The sequence below is a fragment of the Talpa occidentalis genome, unplaced genomic scaffold (genome assembly GCF_014898055.3).
Source record: "Talpa occidentalis isolate TD23 unplaced genomic scaffold, MPIMG_talOcc4v2.1 talOcc4.17, whole genome shotgun sequence".
Classification (NCBI taxonomy): Eukaryota; Metazoa; Chordata; class Mammalia; order Eulipotyphla; family Talpidae; genus Talpa; species Talpa occidentalis.
The window spans coordinates 38,465,766-38,486,928 of record NW_023601754.1 but is presented as its reverse complement, the minus strand read 5'-3'; the positions used below and the strand labels follow the sequence as shown (position 1 = coordinate 38,486,928).

The following is a 21,163-nucleotide window of genomic DNA, read 5'->3' as shown; positions in this document are numbered from 1 at the left end:
CCCAGGTCCAGAACTGGACGCCCCGCTCCAGCGGTCTCCCCTCCCAGCCCCACCCCGGCCTTGCCCTCCCCAACCAGCAGCTGTAACTGGAGCCGGGGCTGGAGGGGGGCCAGGGGGCGGCCCCCAGCCCAGACCGCCCTGGCCCGCTAGGTTAACTCTCTCAGCTCAGATGGGGGAACAGCAGGCGCTGGCCTGGAGAGCTGGGGAGGGGAGGTGCTGGCAGGCAGGGCTCGGGAGAACTGGATCGTGGGCGTGCACGAACACACACTCACCCAACCTGGGAGCCTCCAGCCGGCCCATGGGGAGCCCCGTGCTGGGCTGGGAGGGTGAATGTCCACTGCTTTCTGCTCTGCTCGTAGGACATTGGGACCTAAGGTCACCTGGCCTGAGGGCTCAGGACCCCACCAGCCCCCCCCTACCCCAGTGTTCTGCTGAGCCCAGGTCAGGACTAGCAGCTGCTTAGAGGACACAGCAGCGTGCAATGTGTTGTCTGTGCCAGCTGTGAGGTCCCCTGGGGAACACACACACACACACACACACACACACACCCAAAGGCCCGAGCAAACCAGCACAAAACCAGACAAATACACATACACACATACATGGCAACACACAGACAGACACACACACAGAATTACACACCCACAGAGAAGCCCAAACACAAACGCGCAGCCGGCACCCCTGCACGAGTCACAAGACCCAAGACAAGCACATTGCGTGTGCACATGCATCAAGAGGGAGGCCGTGGGAGAGACAGACCGACACACAGACACACGGCTGCACGCCAGCCGCTCTTACTCAACACAGGCAGACACACACATATGGTCATACCTCAGGCCTGGGCGCAGGTGCACAGCTGGCCACACAACCACGGACCCACACACTGTGTTCACACACTCCAAGGCCCCACCAAAGGTGCATAGACGCGTGGCACCCCAAATCTCGCACTCCCTTGCTCACATGGCCTCTTGGACCCCCAAGGACCACACACACCTGGCGTCCTCCGGGCAGGCCAGGCCACAGCCTCTGGTGACAGACACCTGGTCAGGCCTGCGCTCCGCCGCTCGGGCTGTGTGACCCTGGGGAGCCCATGTGGCTTCTTGGGGCCCGTTTCCTGTCCTGGGAAGTGGAGAAATCTAAGGTCATGCATGTGACCTAGGCCAGATTGGGGGCCGCTGACCCGACATTGTCTTATTATTAACTCCCCTGTGGAGAGACCAGTGAGCAGAGCTTAGCCGGGAGGAGCTCCCCCTAGTGGCTAAGGACAGCGAGGAGGAGCAAGTGGTTGTGCTCACACTCGGACATGAGTGCGCGCACGTGCTTGTGCAAACACACGCACTTGAGCTTGGCCGTAGAGCACGTAGGTGCATCACTGTCTGTCTGAGCCTCTGCCTCCCTGCCCTGTGGCCCAGGGTCACCAGTGGCCCCTATTTAACCTTGATTTGTATGTGGTTCTGGGAGGGGTGACAGGGGAGCGAGGGTACAAGTGGGGAGGGGCCCTGGCCAGCCCTAGTCAGTCCCCAGAGTGGAGAGGCTCAGCTGCTTTCCAGCCATGTGATGTGGGGCAAACTAACCTTCCTGTGGCTCAGTTTCTCCTGTGAAAACAAGAGAATCATCGTGTTCTCCTCAGAGGGAGGATGGAAGGACCGTCTGAAATTAGCCAGGGAAAGCAGCTAGCACAGGGCCTGGCACACAGTAAGTGGGCAAGAAAAAGAAGTTAGTACGGCTGTCCCCCTGTCCTGTCCTGTCTCCTTACTGTCACCGGGAGTGCTGGGTGCTCTGTGAGTGTGGCTCCAGGCCTATCCGGGCCCCCTTTTTGTCCTTGTCTTTTCAATGACTTATTCCCTCTATAGCAGAGATGACCGAGTTCTGCAGGGCCTTGCTCAAATCACAGAGCTGTTGGGGTACAGGACAAGTCTTTGGTGCCCCCCGCCCACCTGCTGACCGCCACGGGGGCCCAGCTTGCACAGTCCCCAAGCAAGGGACACTGCCTCATCACCTCCCCAGGTATCCTACACTCCTAGGAAGTGCTGCCACCATTGCTCTTTTGGCAGATGGGAAAACTGAGGCTCAGGGTGGCCGAATGTCTCGGAACCCAGTCTGTGTGACCACCATCCAAGCTGGCCCTGTGAAGCCCACCATACCCCCTGCCCCCGCAGAAGTGGGAGGAGACTTGTGCTTGCCTTGGGGCAGGGGTGCATGGCTACATCCAGATCTGCCCCGTGGATGCCATGAAACAAATCGCTTACCCACCCTATGCCTTAGTTTCCCCATCTATAAAATGGAGATTAGCTGCACTACCCGCCCCGGAGGATTGCTGTGCGTTCTGAGTGAGTAAATGCACGTGAGGACTGGCCCACCATAACAGCTCGATAAATATGATCACTACTATTCCAGGCTGGGGAGCAAGTGTCATTTGTTTATCTTATTTAGTGGCCGAAATCCATCCAAATTGCTAAAAGCTTAGTCCAGAAAACAATCAATATCTGTGAGTTCTGTTCTCCAATGAAAGAATGCAAGATCACATGCAAAAGCCCTGAAGCCAGCTGCCGGAGTCCTGGCTCTGCCCCAGATGGGTAACCTAGACCTCAAATTACTTGACCTCTGTCCTCAGTTTACCTCCATCTGTAAACCAGCCATATGATAGCATCATCCTCAGAGGACCAGAGTGCAGTCAGAATGAGCTCATAGATGAAATTTTAGGAGGGCTGGTACAGAGTCAACACCGAAGATGGGGGTGGCGGCAGCGGCTTGGTCACGAATGGCAGGCGTGCAAGGGGTTAATTTCAGGGCCAGCCAGAGAGGGTGTGGGCTTGGGGCAGGACAGCTGCCACACCGGGCATGGCCACCAGAGGGAGCCGCTGGCCCTGAGATGGCCCCCTGCTAAGCCTAGCTGGCAGCACCCACCACACCCTCCTAGAGTCAGGGGAGGGGGCTGGCTGGGAGCGGCCGGGATGGCTCCATCCCCTCCAGTGGCCTCTCCTCCCACCGCCTCCTGCTTGCAGAGCCCCCTGGTCCCCACCCTAGTTACAGCCTCCGCACAGTCACTGGCTCTGGCCAGGGCCAGGAGGCTGGGGAGGGGGCTGGCTGGGCGTGGCCCGAGGTCACCAGCCCTGGTGGCTCCTCCCCTCCCCCGGGGCCTTCTCGTTCTCTGCCCGAGGCGGCTCTTCCTATGGCCTCTGACCCCCTCCTCCTTAGCCTGCCTCGCTGGGGCTCCCAATGCGCTGTGAATCCCGTTCCCAAACCTCCAGGGACAGGGGGCGTGGGAGGAGGGGCAGAAACTTAGAGGGAAGTGGAGAGAGGGGGTAGGAAGGCGAGAAAGCAAGACACAGGGCAGGGAGACACACAGACACACACACACAGAGGCCCACAGGGACGGGGAGACCGACCGAGGCAGCGAGAGGAGTAGAGGCAGAGGGGAAACTCCCTGAGTCAGGGGTGCAGAAAGAAGACAGCCAAAGAGAGGGAAAGCGAAGTAAGCCGCAAGCTCGAGGCCAGAGATACAAGAAAGACAGACTGGAAAAGCGGCGAGAGTGAGGAGAGGAGCCAGCCCGCGCGTGCCAGCTGGCGGCATGGAGGGGCGCCCGGCCTGGGCCATGTAGTGGCAGCAGGTTGCCGAGCTGGGTGGGCAGAGAGAAGCGGGTACCTCTGCAGGGGTGAGGGGGCATGGGAGGGGCAGGCATTTTGCTGCTGCTGCTGCTGCTGGTAGGGGCCGGGGCGGGGGCAGCCTGGAGACCCCCAAAGGGGAAGTGTCCTCTGAGCTGCTCCTGCTCCAAAGACAGCGCCCTGTGCGAGGGCTCCCCGGACCTGCCCGAGAGCTTCTCCCCGACCCTGCTGTCACTGTGAGTGTCGGGCCCTCCGTGGGCCCGAGGGGGTGGGAGTCCTGGGACCTCGGGTGGGGGGGGCTGGGGCCCATCAGCATCTCAGGAAGTGGGCAGCAAAGGATGTTGGGATCCCTGAAAGGGGGCTGCTGGGATTTGGAAGGGAGTGAGAGGGAATTTCAGAGGGCAGGGGCAATGTTTGGGGTCCTGGAGGAGGCACAGCGGGGAGGGGGTGCTCAGTGCTGCCAGGCTCCCTGCCAAGCTGGGGGGTGAGGACCTGTCTCCCCTGGGATGGAAGGGCAGTACCCCCGGGTCTGGGTGGCATCCCAGGGCCCCCCAGACAGGAGGCCACTGGCACATTAGAGCGGTTTTCTCCTCACCCACCACCACCCTCCACGTCCCCAGCTCCCTGGTCAGGACCGGGGTCACCCAGCTGAAGTCCGGCAGCTTCCTGAGGATGCCATCTCTGCACCTGCTGTGAGTGCCCCGACTGCTCGAGGGGCCTGGGTTCGTGCATGTGTGTGTGCAGGTGTGCACATGTGTGCACATGCGTGTTTGTGGCCGTGTACTTTGGGCTGGGGGTGGGGCCGAGGTTAAATGTCAGATTGGGTGCAGCGACTATGAAAGCATTTCTTTCTCGCCCCCTTGCCAGCCTCTTCACATCCAACTCCTTCTCCGTGGTTGAGGATGATGCCTTTGCCGGCCTGTCCCACCTGCAGTACCTGTGAGTGAGGCGCGGGGGTGGGGGCAGGACTGAGGGCCTCAGAGTAGGGGGAGGCAGGGGCGTGTCGCCCTGGACCAGGGTCCCTCCTGGCTCAGGGGCTTCTGTGTCATCTCAACCTGCTCACCTGCCGGCTCAGTGCTCAGGACCCACGAAGGAGCTGGGTCACCCGAGACTATATTGCCCTTACCTGACTGTGGGAGTCCAGGGAGGGTGCACAGAGACTAGACAGAGGAGATGTCTCAAATTAACAGGTTTGAATCGGGGGCTGGCGGTGGTGGTATTAGTGGTGGTGGCAGAGGTGGTGGTATTGGTGGCAGCGGTGATGGTGGCAGTGGTGGCATTGGTGATGGTGATGATGGTGGTATTGGTGGTGATGGTGGTGGTGATGGTGGTGGCATTGGTGGTGATGGTGGTGGTCTTGGTGGTGGTGATGGTGGTGGTATTGGTGGCATTGGTGGTGATGGTGGTATTGCTGATGGTGGTGATGGCGGTGATGATGGTGGCATTGGTGGTGGTGATGATGGTGGCATTGGTGGTGGTGATGATGGTGGCATTGGTGGTGGTGATGATGGTGGCATTGGTGGTGGTGATGATGGTGGCATTGGTGGTTGTGATGATGGTGGCATTGGTGGTGGTGATGATGGTGGTATTGGTGGTGATGGTGGTATTGGTGGTGGTGATATTGGTGATGGTGGCAGTGATGGTGGTATTGGTGGTGGTGGTGATGGTGGTATTGGTGATGGTGGTGGTAATGGTGGTATTTGTGGCGGTGGTGGTATTGGTGTTCGTGATGGTGGTGGTGGTAACAGCATGACCATGCTAGCATCAGTGGTGATGTTGATAACAGTGTCTGGTGATCCTGTCGCTACTCTTCATGGAGAAATGGCATTATTGAGGATGATGGAGTGGGGATGATGTTGATAAATATGCCAGACCCAATGGTGATGTTGTATTGGCGATGCTGATAATGGAGTTGGATATGATGAGGGGTTGGTGTTATGATAATTAGATGTGTTGAGGGCATCAGTCATTATGGTATGGGTATTGATGTTGGTGATGGCTGTGGGTAGATGTTGGTGCTGGTGTCAGGGCAGTGTCATTGGTACTGAATTTGGTGGCAATGGAGGAAGTGCTGATGTGTGTTCATCATGGCTGGTCGTGAATGAAGATGTGAGTGTTGGGAGGACGGGGTGCTGCTGGTATTGGCAGTGCTGGTGCCAGTGCCACTGCCGCTGCTGCTGCTAGTGGCAGTGTTGGTGAAGATGGTGTCTGTCGTCTTCGTGTTGACCATGAGGGCTGTGTTGCCGGTGTGGGATCTGGTGATGATGGCCTTAGTGTTGACGATGGAAGTGGAAGGTGATGGTTTTGGTGACAGTGGTGGCCACGATGGTGGTGACATGGTATGGTATTGGTGATTATGGCCATCACGGGTTCCGGGGTTGGTGATGGTGGCAGAGGTGTGGATGTTGGTCACTTGGATGGCGGTGTTGGTAGACACAGTGCTAGGGCTGGCGTTGGTGAGCACCGTGGTGCTGTCAGTGTTTGCTGTGAGCCTGGCCATGGCTGAGGGTCAGGCTCTCGGCTCCAGGGGATTGTGGACTAGGACCTTGGTGAGGCGAGGATTCAGGGAATGCTTCCCCTGGGGTCACGCAAGGTGCTGGGGGAGAATTCAGCAGGTTCCAGAGTCCTAAGATATCCATGGGGGAGTGACCTCAAGTACTGTGGGAGGGGACACAGGGCTCTCCCCTTATCCCCCTCCCTCCACAGCTTCATCGAGGACAATAAGATTGGCTCCATCTCCAAGAACGCCCTCAGAGGACTTCGCTCACTCACACACCTGTGCGTGTCTCCCAGGTCTCACTCCTCCACCGCCCTGCCCACCCTGCCCGCACCCCACACCCCATCACCCAGGGACTTGGGGTGTCTAGTAGTTGCTGATGGCGCCTCCTCCTTCTCCCCTCTCACCAGGAGCCTGGCCAACAACCAGCTGGAGTCCCTCCCCAGATTCCTGTTCCGAGGTCTGGAGACCCTGACTCATGTGTGAGGCTCAAGGGGGCTGGGTAGGTGGTTGGGTGGGATTTGGGGATGTGTGGGAAGGGAGGGGACAGCATGTCCATTTGGGGCCGGCAGCATTGGCTGGTGGCTGTGGTGCTTCTGAAGCACTGTTCACCCCGTGCGTGGGGCCCTGTCTGAGCCCTCGCTGGGGAGGGGCAGGGATGGTGCCCCCGGGGTGGTGGAGGGTCACAGCCCCACCCTGCCTCTTGCCCCAGGGACCTCCGCGGGAACCCGTTCCAGTGTGACTGCCGAGTCCTCTGGCTGCTACAGTGGATGCCCACCGTGAACGCCAGCGTGGGGACCGGGGCCTGCGCGGGGCCCCCGGCGCTGACCCACATGCAGCTCCGCCACCTGGACCCCAGGACATTCAAGTGCAGAGCTATAGGTGGGGGCTTTCCCAGCGGGGTGGGAGGGACAGCAGGGGTTCCTGGGAGAAGGCAGGAGATGGGGGAGTGGCAGCTGGCATCACGGGGCTCGCTGCACTCCTTGCTCTGCCATTTCCTGGCTGTGAGACCCCCAACTCGGCAGCATGGCCTCCCTGAGCCTCAGTTTCCTCATCTGTAAAGCAGGGACAATAAACAGTCACATAGGCTTGTGTGTGCGAATCCAGTGATGCTCGGGCCTGGGTGACGAGGGTGCCCTGTAACTAATACTCTTGTAATTAATACAAACCTCACCATTTTAAATCTGTTTCCTATGATCATTTTGCCTTTCCATAAATATTTTCTACTCCCTTTTTGGGCATCGGGCAGTGCGGGGGGCACTGCAGTGTTGAGGACCCCTGGGTTCTGCTCTAACAGGACCCTCAGACCAGGGGAAGGCAGAGATGATGACCCAGAGAGGAACAGGCCAGAAAGATAAGGACAAGGATGGGGGCAGCCCAGAGTTGGGGAGTCCAGAGCCAGTCAGGAGGGCTTCCTGGAGGAGTGGACATTTGAATTCACATCTGAAAGCTGTGAATATTAGCAGCTGCAGCAGCACCTGTGTGTAAGACTCATTTTTGTCTGTGGGACTCACAGGATGAGAGAATTTAACTTAGGGCTTATTTCTCTTAGTGATTCAACCGTCATCCGCTGAGGTCCTGTCTGTGCCAGGCCTGTGAGGGGCGATGCCCATGCTGCACTGATCAAGATAGCCCCGCGCCCTGGTGTTAGGGGTACAGCCCTAGTGGTGAGGAAAAGATGCTAAATACAGCATCACACAAATAGGTGTATGTTACCCATTCTGACCAATACAGGGGCTGCTGAGGGAGTAGCTCGCTCTCCATGGGGTGTGGACGAAATCTGCTCTGAAGAGGTGGCATTAGATCTGCGTTTAGCTGGGAGAAAGAAGACAGAGAGTGCCCAAGACAGGGGCACAGCATGTGCAATGGTCCTGTGGCTGCAGATAGAGCTTGTCCTCTTTGAGGGTCAGCAGAAGGCACATATGAATTGGGGAGCGAGTGAAGGAGAAGACTCAGCTGCGGGGAAGGTGATAGGAAGGGGCTGCATCCTGCAGGGTTTTGAAAGCCACAGAGAGGGGCTGGACTTTATCTTGAGGACTGAGGAGCACTAGCAAAGGTTTGAGGCAGGGGGTGATATGTTTGATGGTGCTTTTTAAAAGATCCCTTTTGGGCGGGCATCCTCGGTGGCTGGGTTCGTTGTGCAGTGAAGCCTGATAACCTGCAGACCTCCTCTGGCTCCAGCACCCCCAGCTGAGCGCCCTTGGCTCATTACCGTAAAAGTTAAGTGGCTGCAACAGAGGCTGAAAATACCATGAATTACGGCAGGTGGTCTGAGGGGAGCGGTCCTGGCACATGCAGCAGCCAGCCCTGGGCATCCTTCTGGTTTGAAGTTGGTTGAAGTTAGGCATGGCCACATGCCAGTTATGAGAAAGTGGGGAGCGACCAAGCCCTGGATGAACTGTTTTCACGCAGGCAAGGAGAGCAGGGGAGCTTGGACAGAAATGGCCGCACCTAACTGGGATGGAGGGGGTGCTGGAGGGGGTGCTGAAATGCTGTGGCTTCCAGCTGGGCAGCTGTGTGCCCGGACCCATCCTAGTGCATGGAGATGCAGGGGTGGGCTTTGTTGGACAGCTGGCCGCCAGCTAGTCGTCTTCCCTTGTCTGTAAAGTGGGCGTCGCCATGGAGCGTACCTCAGGCGTGGTGTGGAATTGAACCAATCAGTCAATATGCTCTTTCCAAGCAATTGTTTAATGACACAGCTTAGAAAATAAAGTATGAACATGTGGTTGGGAGTGAGGGCAACAAAATGAAGATTGTTCTCTGTCCCCACCAAGGGGACCACCATGACCGTCCTCATTTCAGAGCTGTGCAAACTGAGGCTCAGTGATGAGGACCCTGGGGTCCCCAGGCCTGGCTGACTCTCTCCTGCCACCCCCAGAGCTGTCCTGGTTCCAGACCATCGGGGAGTCGGCGCTGGGAGTGGAGCCTTTCTCCTACCAGGGGGAGCCCCACATGGTCCTGGCACAGCCCTTTGCTGGCCGCTGCCTGATCCTCACCTGGGACTACAGCCTGCAGCGCTTCCGGCCTGAGGAAGAGCTGTCCGGTGAGCTCCAGAGCCCATCCCACCCTCCCTCCTGCCCCAGGGAGCTTGCCTGGCGGCCTGACCAGCCCTGCTCCCCACTCCTTCCCAGCGCCCTCCGTGGTGTCCTGCAAGCCGCTGGTGCTGGGCCTGCGCCTCTTCGTGCTGGTCGCCCGCCTCTGGGGAGGTACGCAGCTGTGGGCCCGGCCCCGCCCCGGCCTGCGCCTGGCCCCCATGCAGGCCCTGGCCCCCCGGCAGCTGCTGCGGCCCAATGACGCCGAGGTCCTATGGCTCGAGAAGCAGCCCTGCTTCGTCGTGGCGGACGCCTCCAAGGCGGGCAGCACCACCCTGCTGTGTCTCGAGGGGCCTGGCTTTTACCCGCGACAGAGCCTGCACGCCTGGCACCGCGACACGGACGCCGAGGCCCTGGAGCTGGACGGCCGGCCCCACCTGCTGCTGGCCTCCGCCTCCCAGCGGCCGGTGCTCTTCCACTGGTCCGGGGGCCGTTTCGAGAGACGCACGGACATCCCTGAAGCCGAGGACGTCTACGCCACACGCCACTTCCAGTCTGGTGGGGACGTGTTCCTGTGCCTCACACGCTACATCGGGGACTCCATGGTGAGTCGGGCTGACCTGCGGCTGACGCCCCTCCCCACCCCCCCACACGCACAGGGCTGGCTTTTCAGGATGACCACCCAGTGCACGCCCGGCTTTCCCCACTCACCCCACCTTGCACCCTGGCCTCTCCACACTACTCGGTCTCCCAGGCTGACCTCTAAACTCTGCCCCCGCCCAATGTGCCAATCCTTGAACTCTGACCCCACCCCAGCACTAACTCCAAGACTTACCCCTCCAAGCTGGCTGACCCTTAATTACTCCCCCAAACCCCACCACTGAAGCCAACCCCAACATTTTGAATCTACCCACAAATTCAGACACTAATACTCCGACTCACGCCAAAACTTTAACCACAAGCACACAGGTGAACCCCCAGGGCTGATGGCCCACCCCTTCCAACACCCTTTCTGGAGTGAGGTGTAGGGCTCTGAGGCTGGAAGGCACTGAAGGTGTTCGCACGGTGAAGTGTGGGGGCAGAAGCAGGAGCGGGGGTGCCAGGGAGGAAGCTGCTGTGATGTCCAGGACGGATGTGGTGGGAGTGCCTCAGAGGAGGTGGGGGAAATGAATACCAGCACAGGGCAAACCCAGAGTCCACGCCAGGGATTGTGTGTCGGTGTGAAGGAGAGAGAAGGGTCAAGAAACGACTCTGAGTTTGTGAACAGCTGGGAGGTGACATTTAGGAAGACACGAAAACTGCAGGAGTTAGGGGCTCTGCTTCCGAGCTGTTTCAATCCTCCAAAGCCTAGAGTAGGGTGGTGGGCCTGGCCCCGCCTCCAGGGCCTAACATGCGGCCACGCTTTGCAGGTCATGCGCTGGGACGGCTCCATGTTCCGCCTGCTGCAGCAGCTCCCCTCCCGCGGGGCCCACGTCTTCCAGCCACTGCTCATTGCCAGGGACCAGCTGGCTATTCTGGGCAGCGACTTCGCCTTCAGCCGGGTCTTTCGCCTTGAGCCCGACAAGGGGCTCCTGGAGCCGCTGCAGGAGCTGGGGCCCCCCGCCTTGGTGGCCCCCCGAGCCTTTGCCCACGTCACCACGGCTGGCAGACGCTTCCTCTTCGCTGCTTGTTTCAAGGGGCCCACACAGATCTACCAGCATCATGAGTTAGACCTCAGTGCCTGAGGCAGAGGGAACTGGAGGTGGCTGGTGGGAAGCAGGCTCGGAGGGTCCTAGGCCTCTGCACGCCCCTTTTACTGGCCCTTTTGAGGGAGACAGCTGGTCCTCTGAGTCACTGATTGCAGACCAGGTGTAAGGCAAGAGCTAGCTGCCCTTCCAGTCTAAAGTAACACCTTGGCAGGTTCCCCCACCAAGGGTGACCTGGGGCTCAGCCTGGGACACTGCACAGAGCCCGAATGCAGAAGCTAGGGTGGGGGTACTGTGCAGAACCCTATGAGATCTGGCAGCGTGCCCCACGTCCCAGCTCCTGCTCCAGGGGAAAGCACTGAGGAGGACTTGGCTTCCTTTCGCCCCTGCGCTCAGCCCGGCCAATCGCGTTCAGGGCCCGCCTCCGTGACGTCACTGGTTGCTGGGCAGTTTCTCAGCTGGGCTTGGGACCTTCCTCTGCTGCTTATGGGCCTGCCAGCTGCCCAGGCCCAGCCCTGAGGGTCGTCCTCTTGCACAAGCGCAGGAAGTAGGTGGGGTACCCGGATCCCTGGTTCCCCTCCTCGAGGGTGACTGGGGAGAAGACAAGAAAGTGTGTGAGCTCAATAAACGCGCCGTTCATCCGCCCCCATCGGTTTTTGTGAGCTCATTGGGAGGGGTGCCTCATGACAACCGGCAGGGAGCCCCAGAAGTTGTATCAGGGAGCTAGGGGGTGTATTTTAGCTGTTTGTAGTGAACAGGGTCTCTAAGTCGTGGACTCGTGATTATCAGGAGCCTCTGGGATGTTGGAGACATAAAGACATTAAGGAACAGGTCACAGGTTTATCGTGGGTGTTCTTGGGGTCACATCTGGGTACTGTAGGAGATAATCTTGAAGGGTTTTATGGGGTGGCTCATGGGGATATTTTGGAGCTCTTACTAGGCATAAGGGAATCTCAGGGCTGGGGAATGATCTAAATGCCTAATAGGGACGTTTGGGCATTAGGTAGGGTCTTCTCTGATAAAGTGGGATCTTGGGGTGACTGGGAGGGTTTTGGGTGCTCTGTAACCATAAGCTATCTGGATACTCATGCTAGGATCATCCTCACCCGTTTTCCTGCGGTGGCCCCAGTGTTGCTCTGCTTAGAGCTCCCTGGCACTCTCAAAAGTGCAGAGCTCACCATGCCGTCCACCAAACCACCAGAGAACAGGCCTGGGGCTTTTCCAACAGAAACTCAGATGCCAGCTTCTGTACCAGCCCCCCGCCCCCCCGCTTCACATCCACCTTCTGCTGACCCCCCAAGCCCACCGCAGTGCCCACATAGGGAGTCTCGAGGCTGTTTAGGCAGGAGGCAAGACTGTTTATTTATTTTTGAGATTTCTTTTAATTATTTATACAAGAACAGGGGTACAGGTCAGATGTGTGGAAAAGTGAAAGGATTCATCAGAGACATACTGAGGAGCAGAACAGGCAGACTGACTGAAATACACTGCTGAGGGGAGCAGAGGGCGAGTCAGGAGAGGTCTCCCTGGGCAAGACTGATTTAGATTAAAAAAAAAAAATTGAGCAAAGAAATGCCGCTTCAAGGTGAGGTGGACAAGTTCCTGGCAAGACAATCAGCGGGGAGGAGGGGGAATTCCATCCCGGTTCCAGCTCCGTGCTGCGTCACGACATAGGGAAAGTAGCTAGCCAGCTGTTCCTCTGTCTATCCATGTTCTTTTTTCTTTTTTTCCAATCCTACCCTCATAGGCTTCTAGCATTTTATTTATTTATTAAAGATTCATTTATTTATGCAAGAGCTGGGGCACAGGTCAGAGGCGCGGGAGGGTGAGAGAATTCACCAAGACAGAGCAGGGAGCAGAACAGGCAAAAGAACATAATGAACATCAGGGGAGCAACTACTGTAGTGTGGGGGAGTTGCTCCCCTACACTACTGAGGGGAGCAACTGGCGAGACAGGAGAGGTCTGCTGCACCACGTGGGAATCTCCCTGGCTGGCTGGGAATCGAACCCGCGCTGCAGAGGCTGCGGACAGCTTCACAGCACAGCGCTCAACCCACTGCGCCACCCGGGAGATGGGGATGGATGAGAGGCCCCATCCATGTTCTTATCAGTCCTCAACAGTTACTTGCAGAGCCTAGGAGAGGTGATGGAATCAACTTGTGAGAACGGATGAGTTCTTTCCAGAATTCATGCATGCACTCACACACACACACACACACACACACACACACACACACTCTCCCATCTGTGCTCCCGCAACCCCATTCTGTCCTGTCTTACCTGGAGTGATGAGTGGTGGGCCTTGGCCTGACCGGTGGCTGGGGAAGTAAAAGCAGTGACGTCTGAGGCCACCCCCATTTGCCCTCTCCCCCCAGGGCTAGAGGATTCTTGCCTGCCCTCCCCAGGTTCTTGGCTCCCTTTCCATCCTGGGGTTTGATTAACCCAGGACAATAGTATCTCAGGATTCAGAGCTCTCTGAGGAGTCTCAGCTCTGAAGACTCAAGGGGGGGGGGCGGTCCCCCCACCCCAACCAGTGACAGAGCCCTGGGCCACGCCAGATGCTGAGGATGTAGCTCTCTCACTCCTGCAAGGGGAGGCAGACGGAACACCTCACCTGGGCTTCTGTCTGAACTTGCATTTGCATTTCCCACCTGTTGGGGCAGAAGAGGGAGCTCAGGAGGTGGGACGCCAGCCCAGCCCTGCCCTGCCCTGCCCGCCCCCTCTGGCCCGTCCACTCACTCAGGAGGACGATGAAGCCCGTGGCGCACAGAACCCCTGCGCAGATGAGGCCTCCGATCCGGAGTTTCTTCCAATCTAGGAGAGACCAGAGGGGCCCTCAGTGCATGCCTGCAACCCCTCACCCGTGCCCTAGACTGGCAGGGGCTGGGCATGTGTGTGGGCAGGCACTGGGGGTGCAGCAATGGGGAGAAGAGACAAACCCCAGGTCTCTGTGCCACGTGATTGTTTACACAAGGACAAGAGACCTACAGCGGGTCAGGTGGAGATAAACAATCTGAAAGCAAACAGGGTGGGGGACAGAGCTGAGGAACAATGTGAGGAACAATGGTAGGCCGGCCCCTCTGAGGGGCTGCCCTCTGGCACAGACCGAGGTGGGGGGCCCTGGGATCCTAGGGAAGGACACGCTCCAGGCAAAGGGATCAGCAAGTATGGAGGTCAGGGCCCTGGGCTGGCCAGAGAGTCCCTGCTGTGGGGGGTGGGGGTTGTGGCCTGGGCACAACCAAGGTGGGAGCAAGGGGGAAGGGTTGAGGGGTGAAGGGCCTTCTCTCAGCCATTGATCTGAACCGCAGCAGCAGTGTCTGGTAACTCATCCTCCTTCCCGTGTGTCTCTCTTGCTGGTCTAGAATCTTCCCAAGCCCCAGGATGCACCTTCCGTTCCTTTCGACCACACTGACCATTCAAAGCCCGGAGCAGCCCCTTGCTATGGGTGTTCCCGTTTTGCCCCCATCGGACTCACCCGGTCCTGGAACCCTTGGCCGGAAATGATTTAGGATGAGGGACGGGGGGGGGGGGGGGGGGGGGGCGCTGGTTCTCACCATAGTAGAAAGGATTGTCTTCCTCTTCGGCTGCAGGGAAAGGAAAAAGAACATGAATCCAGGGTCCCAGGCGGAAGTTGGGAGTGGGGCGGGTGGAGGAATCAGGTCTCACCTTCTGGGTTGTTGGCGTTCATGGCATTCAGGCCTGGTGGGGAGAATGGGGGGAGGGTGGTCTCAGCAAAGGTGTGGGCAGGGCCACAGAGCCTCAGGGGTCAAGGAAACCCCCCCACACACACACCATGACGCTCGCGCTCAGCCCACACCTTTAAGTCACACCAGCGATTTGCTACCCGAAATAGGGGTGTGTTTTTTTGAAGATTTATTTATTTTATGCATACCAGAACTGGGGTACAGGCCAGAGGTGTGGGGCGGCGTTGAGAGGATTTATCAGAGACAGAGTGGGGAACAGAACAGACAGATTGACTGAAATACACTGCCGAAGGGAGCAGCGAGGCAGGAGACAGGAGAGGCAGGAGACAGGAGAGGTCTGCTGTGCCATGTGGGTAGCTCCCTGGCCAGGGATTGAACTCATGCTGCAGTGGCTGCGGACAGCTTCATAGGTTGCATCTTAACCCCTTGTGCCACCAGGGAGGCCCCTAACCGAAATAGGTTTTCATCTGGGTGGCTCTGGGCCAATATTTGGCCCTGGTGTTTCCAGACCCCTGGCTAGAACAGGCCCCTGAGGAAGTAGAGAGTGTTGGCGGCCAGATGAAAGGCAGCTTCACGTCCAGTCCTCGCCACTCACTCCGGCTCCGCCCGCTCCGGCATTTGCTCACCCTTCCGCTTTAAGGCGAGGTACTAATTATAAACTTCATATACTTTATTTTAAAATGTAGCTCCACATCACTGCCCTGAATGGAATGCCATTTCAGCCTGAGGTAATGCATAAAAACCCGAGGACAGGGGATAAATTCTGGCGGAAGCAGTGGCCTGCCTTAGCTCCTGCTGCCAACGCTCTGTACTTTGTTAAAAGGAGATTACTAATTTTTTATTATATTTCAAGCACAAACACAGTGTCTACTCTGTACCAGGCACTGTTCTGAGGGCTTTTCAAATTCTGACTCAAATCATCCTCATAATCTCTCTGCAAGTAGGTGCCATTGGTCCTCATTTATAGATGGGGAAACTGAGGCATGCACGTTTCCCTAACTTGCTACATACCCATCAGTCTCCCTGTTACCCCTCCTCAGAAAGGGTTAGGGGTGCATTGAAGGCACAGTGCCTCAGGGCTGAGCCTTCCTGATGTCTTCAAGGCAACATCAAAACAGTGACTTTCTAGCTGTGTGGCCTCTGCCGTGTCCCTTCAAATCACTCTTTGCTTGTCCCTTCAAATCACTTTGTAAGCGCAGCAGATGCTGTCCCGACAGTCACCACCCCACCCCCCGGGGGTGGGCAGAGCTCAAGGCTTGATTACTCTGCTGGGGGTTCCACTGGGGGTTCCAGGGAAGGCAGTTTGGGGATCAGTGCTTACCTGCCAGGAGGATGAGCAGCTGCAGCGCCACAGCGAGCATGTTAGGGCGTTGGCCTGGAGGGTCGAGGGAAGGGTCCGGGTTTAGTAAGGCCACCGGGACGCTGGGGCCAGTGTCTCTGGTTCTGGGTTTCCTCCTACTCGCTAGCCACCCAGGGTACACAGCTGGCCCCAGGGCAGAAAGCTGGCATTGCAACTCACAGGGCTGGGAGAGAGCGCCCCGGAGTGAAGTGGGGCGGGGCATGTGCAGACCCGCAGAGGGAGAAGGAATGGGGTGTTAAGTGAACCCCCCCAGGCAACCAGATGAGGGAGGCCCCGCCCCTTGTTACCCCCATCTTACAGACGGGGAAACTGAGGCTCTGAGAGGTGAAAGGGGGTGCAGGGGTCACCTTGCTAGGAGGCGGTATTTACAGCGGGCCTGTCTCTGCGTGGCTGTTCCAAACTCAGGACTCTCAGGGCCTCGGGGTGTTTTGGGAAGGGGGTGGTGGTGGGAGCCAAGTGGCAGGAAGCCTGGGTTCCTGGGTGTGTCTCCCAGAGACAGCTCAGAGCCTGCCCGCCCTGCCCACACTCAGCAGACCTTGGGCTGGGCCAGGGCAGGGCCAGAGAGGGGCCCTTCCGGCTGCTGGGGAGGAGAGACCACAGGCTGGCGAGGGAGTGGGGGCAGACCTGGGAGAGGAATCAGGCTCTGGCTCAGCTCCAGCCCCATCTTCTGTCCCACCCCTGTTTCTGCCTTGCCCCTGCCATCTTGCCCCGTCCCCTGTCCTGCCCCTACTCCTGCCTCTGCTCTCACCCCAGCCCTGCCACTCTCCCAGCCCTGCTCTAGCCCTTCCCCAACCCCAACCCCTACCCCAGGTCCTGACCCTGGCCCAACCCCAGCCGCTACCCTGACCCCAGCGCCTGCCCCAACCCCAGCCCCTGATCCTGGCCCAACCACTGCCTCTACCCCAGCTCCTGCGCCTTCCCCAGACTCTGCCCCTACCCCAGCTCCTGCCCCTGGCCCAACCCCAGCTCCTGCTAAGCTCCTCCGAGCAGCAAACACTTCCTCTCCCTGGGCAGCCAACAAACACTTCTACTCTTCCTGGGAGGCCTGCCCAGCATAAAACACTCTTCTAGACCCTTCTAGCCCCTTCCTCGGCTATCAGTCCATGCCCCCACCACCCAACATGGCTGCAGTAAGCCCCTGGCCTCTGCACAACCCCTGCCCTGTCCCTGCTCGGCCCAGCGGCCACCAGCACGGGGGCGTCACCGCCCTGGCAAGAGCCAGCAGCACTCACGCCGCCCGCCGGTGCTGGCGCCGCCACATGACCTTGCCACATGTTCACTCACCTCAACCCGACAGCCCCGGGGGTCACCTGCTACAGCTCCGGTTTGCTGCTGGCAAACACTGTGCCCCCTGAGCCTGCTGCGTCCCTCGGTCTCCCGCGCACAGCTGGAGTGGGTGCCCGCACAGCTGGAGCGGGTGCCCGGCTCGCCCCAGCCCTCTTACAACCCCAGGTTTTTTCTTGCTTCCTCATGTTTTCGCTCCCTCCCCCATTCTCCCGGGGCACACCCCAGCTTCTGGTCTGGACATGTTTTTCTTGCAGAAAGAGGGCCTGTAGCTTTGGGGAGCATTGCTAAGGTGTTGAGGACCCTGCAGAGTTTTGGGGAGAACTGGAGAGTAGGCAGGACAGCCCTGGGGCCCTGGGTGGTGTCCTAGGGGGTCCTGGAAGGGCTGCTGCTGTCTGAAGCCGCCTCCTGAGGCCTTGTCACCCCGAGAGACCCTAATACCAGTCCTAGGAGGCCGTGCCTATTGAGTGTGTGCCCCGCGCCGGCCTGGGCTCAGCTCTCCAGTTAATTTACTCATAGAATCTTCGCGGCTTGAGGAGGCAGCACTATGATTAGCCCATGTTGCCGGCAGCCCTGCCACCTTGGGACCCAGAGTCCCAGCTCTTACATCTTTTCCCACGGGTGCCTCCAAACCCTCAGACCAGCGGGACCTTCTCCATTACACCCCATCCCCAGGGCACCCCAGGCAGGTCTCAACCTGACATTCCCAGCCTGGCCCCCTCGAGGTCAGGGGAGTGGGTGCCTGGCTTGTGCCACCCCCCCCCCCAAGCTGCACCCCCGCTGGCTGCCCCAGGCCCTCTGGGGAGACCCTGCCTGCCAGGTCGGGCCCTATCTGCTCCTTCCCGCCCTGAGGGCCCAGCGCTGCCCAAGGCTGCCCACCGCCTGCTTCTCCTTCACCCACTGCCCACCCACTGCCCACCCTCTGCTTCTCCTCCACTACCCACCCTCCACCCTCCTGGTGGCTAAGGCCTAGCGAGCTCCCCGTTTTACTGCTTTGCTTCTGCAGGAAGCAGCTGTCCCTCCCTCCACCCAGTTTCCAGAACCCACACACCCCAAACCCCTGGCCACTGTGGGTCTACCCAGTCAGCACCCTTCCGGCCTCCCTCGAGGGGCTCATCCGCTCAGATACCCCCATCTACCCGGTGTACCCCCTCTGCACCACTCCCCACCCAGATACCCCTTGTCTAATCAGGTCTCACTTGGGGTGTCTCACCCAGCCCCCTGAGAGGAGAATGAAGGGGGGAGAATAGCATTAGGCCTTTCATCTCCTGTCCCCCTAAAATAAACCTTGAAGGAGGAAGTTTCTAGGGTCCTTCACAGCCGAGTGCTATGTGGCCCGGCCAGTGTGGGGAGGGGCCGAGATATTGTGAGGGCAGAGCCAAGAAGGGGGTGCAGGGAGGGGCCCCCAGCCCTCACCTGTGAGGCTCACCAGGCAGTCAGGAGGTTCCCGAGGAGAGAGTGGGCTGCCCCCGCCTGCCTGCCCGCCTTTATCCCCAGCCACCCCGCCCTAGGCAAACCTGGGCAGGTAGAGAACAAACCTCACTCCCAGTGCAGGGGCTCGGCCCCAGGCCCTGCTCTTAAAGAGACAGCTGCCCGCCCCCACCTTCTCCCAGACCCCGGGGCTGGGGTCCCCTGGGGTCTGGAGGTCACAGCTGTCTCAGGTGGGTGGAGGAAGAGGGGTGGGGGGTGGGGGGGAGGGGAGGGGCTGGTCCTCACCCCTCACAGTAGGGGCGAGGCCTTTCTCCAGCCTCCTGCCTCTCAGAACTGGGCTGGGAAGGAGGACATTTTGGGGGTGCTTAATGGCAGGGCCTCTGTCTGGCAGGGGGTGGGGACGGTGAGGCCTGCGGGCCATCTAGTGTCTTCCCTGGGACTGTGTCAGCTTGGAGAAGGTGTCGGCCATTCCGGAGCCCCAGGGCACCCTCCCAAGCCTCTGTTGCTGGTGACTCAAGGGTCAGCAGAAGATGCTGATGGGACCAAGGCGGGAGGTGGGGGCTGAGGGGGCCCGGGAGCAGGGGTGCAAGGGGGGCCTCTTGGGCCATAGACATGACACCAATAGCACCCTAGGGAGACTGGAGACTCACTCATGAGCCCTAGGACAGACCTTCCTAGCCTAGGCCCTCCCCAGGGGTGCTGGGGCCAAATGTCTGGGTCTACACCATCGGCCGAGGTTATTTCAGTGGGGGCTGCTTCCCACCCCGGATAAGCCTCTGCCCTGTGCAAGCCTCCCTGCCCTCCCCCTCGCCTGCCCCTCCTCTTCACGGCATTCCTTCCGGCTGGGGTCTGTGCAGGCCCCCACATGGTCCTCGTTGGGGTGCCCCCTCCCCCCAATTCCGCCTTTTTACACAGAGGGACTTTTGTCTGGGGGCTGGATGGAGAACAAGGCGCCTTTGAGTGGCTGGCGGAGGATTGGGGTCATGGGGAGGGGCAGGGCCAGGAAAGGGGTGGCTCTGCGCTGGCCACCAGCTGGGCTCCGGGCGACCCCCAACACCATCATGGAGGGTGGGAGAGGAGCCCACAGGAGCCCGGCTAGGAAAGGGTTCCACTGGGAGTGTGCAGTGCTGGTCCTGGAAAGGGGGTTTCGAGGTCAAGGCTCTGCTGGGTACTGTCTGATGGGGGTAGGGAGAAAGGACCCCCCACTTCTCAGCAGGGAGGGACAGGGTGGCAAGGAATGCTTGCCCAGCTACAGGCTTCCTTTATGTGATTCCCTTGGGCAATGCTCTCTCCATCCCATGCTGCAGATGAGGACAAGCCCCCCCCAACCTTGCACCCCCATTAAGGAGGGGCTTGTCCTGACAGGGAGTGGAAGGGGCACTCAGGGTAGGACACAGTCAAAACTGGAAGTTCAGGGAGAGACAGAAGAGAGGGGAGGGCTGGAGGTCGAGGGGAGAGGACCCCAGTCCAGCTAAGGGTGTCCTTGAGTCGGGACAGATAGTGTCCCCTGCCCAAATACTTGAAGATTGCTGTGCGGGGGAAGCCCCCTTTTGTGGTCTCTGGAGTAGAGTGGTGTCGCCGTCTGCTGGTAAGATCAGGAACTGCAGGTGTCAGGGACCTATTCAATAGATAGGGGAGCGTTCCTTGTAGGGTTGGTGGGGGACCTTGGACTTTCCCTTGCTGGAGCCTGCAAACTTCCATGGCAAATGGCCAGGGTAGGGGCTCCGGGGGTGGGGAACAATTCCCCACCCCTCTCTGGATTCTTCTCTGGCTGGTTGAGCAAACAAATTAACATCTGACAGAGTCATAGCAGAAAATTTCACTAGGCACCTGGAGAATTGACACCCATAAATGCTAATGTAAACGAGACAAAAGCACTAAAGAATGGTATGGGGCGTCAAGGAGAGAGGCGGGGTCTCACATGACTGGGAGAGGATGACTCATGCGACAAAACCAGAGTTCCAGATGTTTGTCCTGCTTTCAGTTGGTTCTGATAAAAAGGTTACTTCTGGGGATGACCCTAAGTCTGGGAGCTCTTCATTCCTCAAGGTAATGGTAACAGTTCCGTTTGAAGGCGGTAAGTCCTCAGGTGACCTTGGCGCCACATACCAAGGGGACACATAGAGAAAAAAGCCTGCTCTGATCATCGCCAGGGCCTGTCCTTCCCAAGACCAGCAGGGCAGGCTCGTGATCACAAGGCTCAGGGGCAACTGGATGTCGTCCTGCATGAAAGCTGCCACCAAAACCTTGAACGAGCTTCTGTGAACCATAAGAACATCTCCCAGAGACCTCTGCTGCAGAGAAAAGGCTAGATTTGCAGAAGAGTGCTACCATTTAAAAAAAATTTTATTTATTTATACAAGCACTGGGTACCATCAGAAGTGCGGGAGGGTGAGAGAATTCACCAGAGCCAGAGCGGGGAACAGAACACGCAGACTGACGAAATACACTGCTGAGGGGAGCAGCGGGCACGGCAGGAGAGGTCTGCATGCCACGTGGGACCCTCGCCTGGCGGCTGGGGAACGAACCGGCGCTGCAGAGGCTACAGGCAGCTTCACAGCCCA

At 58.9% G+C, this 21,163-nt stretch overlaps 2 protein-coding genes across 2 annotated transcripts; one reads left to right on the top strand and one right to left on the bottom strand.

Annotated features, from left to right (window-relative positions):
- The first annotated feature begins 3,280 nt into the window (after window positions 1-3,280).
- LGI4 (leucine rich repeat LGI family member 4) lies at window positions 3,281-11,457 on the top strand. The gene is made up of 9 exons (XM_037517929.2): window positions 3,281-3,842; window positions 4,227-4,298; window positions 4,474-4,545; window positions 6,313-6,384; window positions 6,514-6,585; window positions 6,816-6,985; window positions 8,982-9,146; window positions 9,235-9,740; window positions 10,545-11,457. Exons 1-9 carry the CDS (start codon window positions 3,667-3,669, stop codon window positions 10,857-10,859), a joined length of 1,620 nt encoding a protein of 539 aa, XP_037373826.1. The 5' UTR covers window positions 3,281-3,666; the 3' UTR covers window positions 10,860-11,457.
- A 719-nt stretch (window positions 11,458-12,176) lies between these two features.
- Window positions 12,177-18,603, bottom strand: FXYD3 (FXYD domain containing ion transport regulator 3). Its single transcript, XM_054697134.1, has 8 exons — window positions 18,585-18,603; window positions 15,846-15,899; window positions 14,487-14,519; window positions 14,375-14,404; window positions 13,560-13,634; window positions 13,435-13,471; window positions 13,101-13,138; window positions 12,177-12,954 (listed from the first exon to the last, which is right to left on the bottom strand). The coding sequence occupies exons 2-8, from the start codon at window positions 15,883-15,885 to the stop codon at window positions 12,935-12,937; spliced, it is 273 nt and encodes a 90-aa protein (XP_054553109.1). The 5' UTR covers window positions 15,886-15,899; window positions 18,585-18,603; the 3' UTR covers window positions 12,177-12,934.
- Window positions 18,604-21,163: the final 2,560 nt, after the last annotated feature.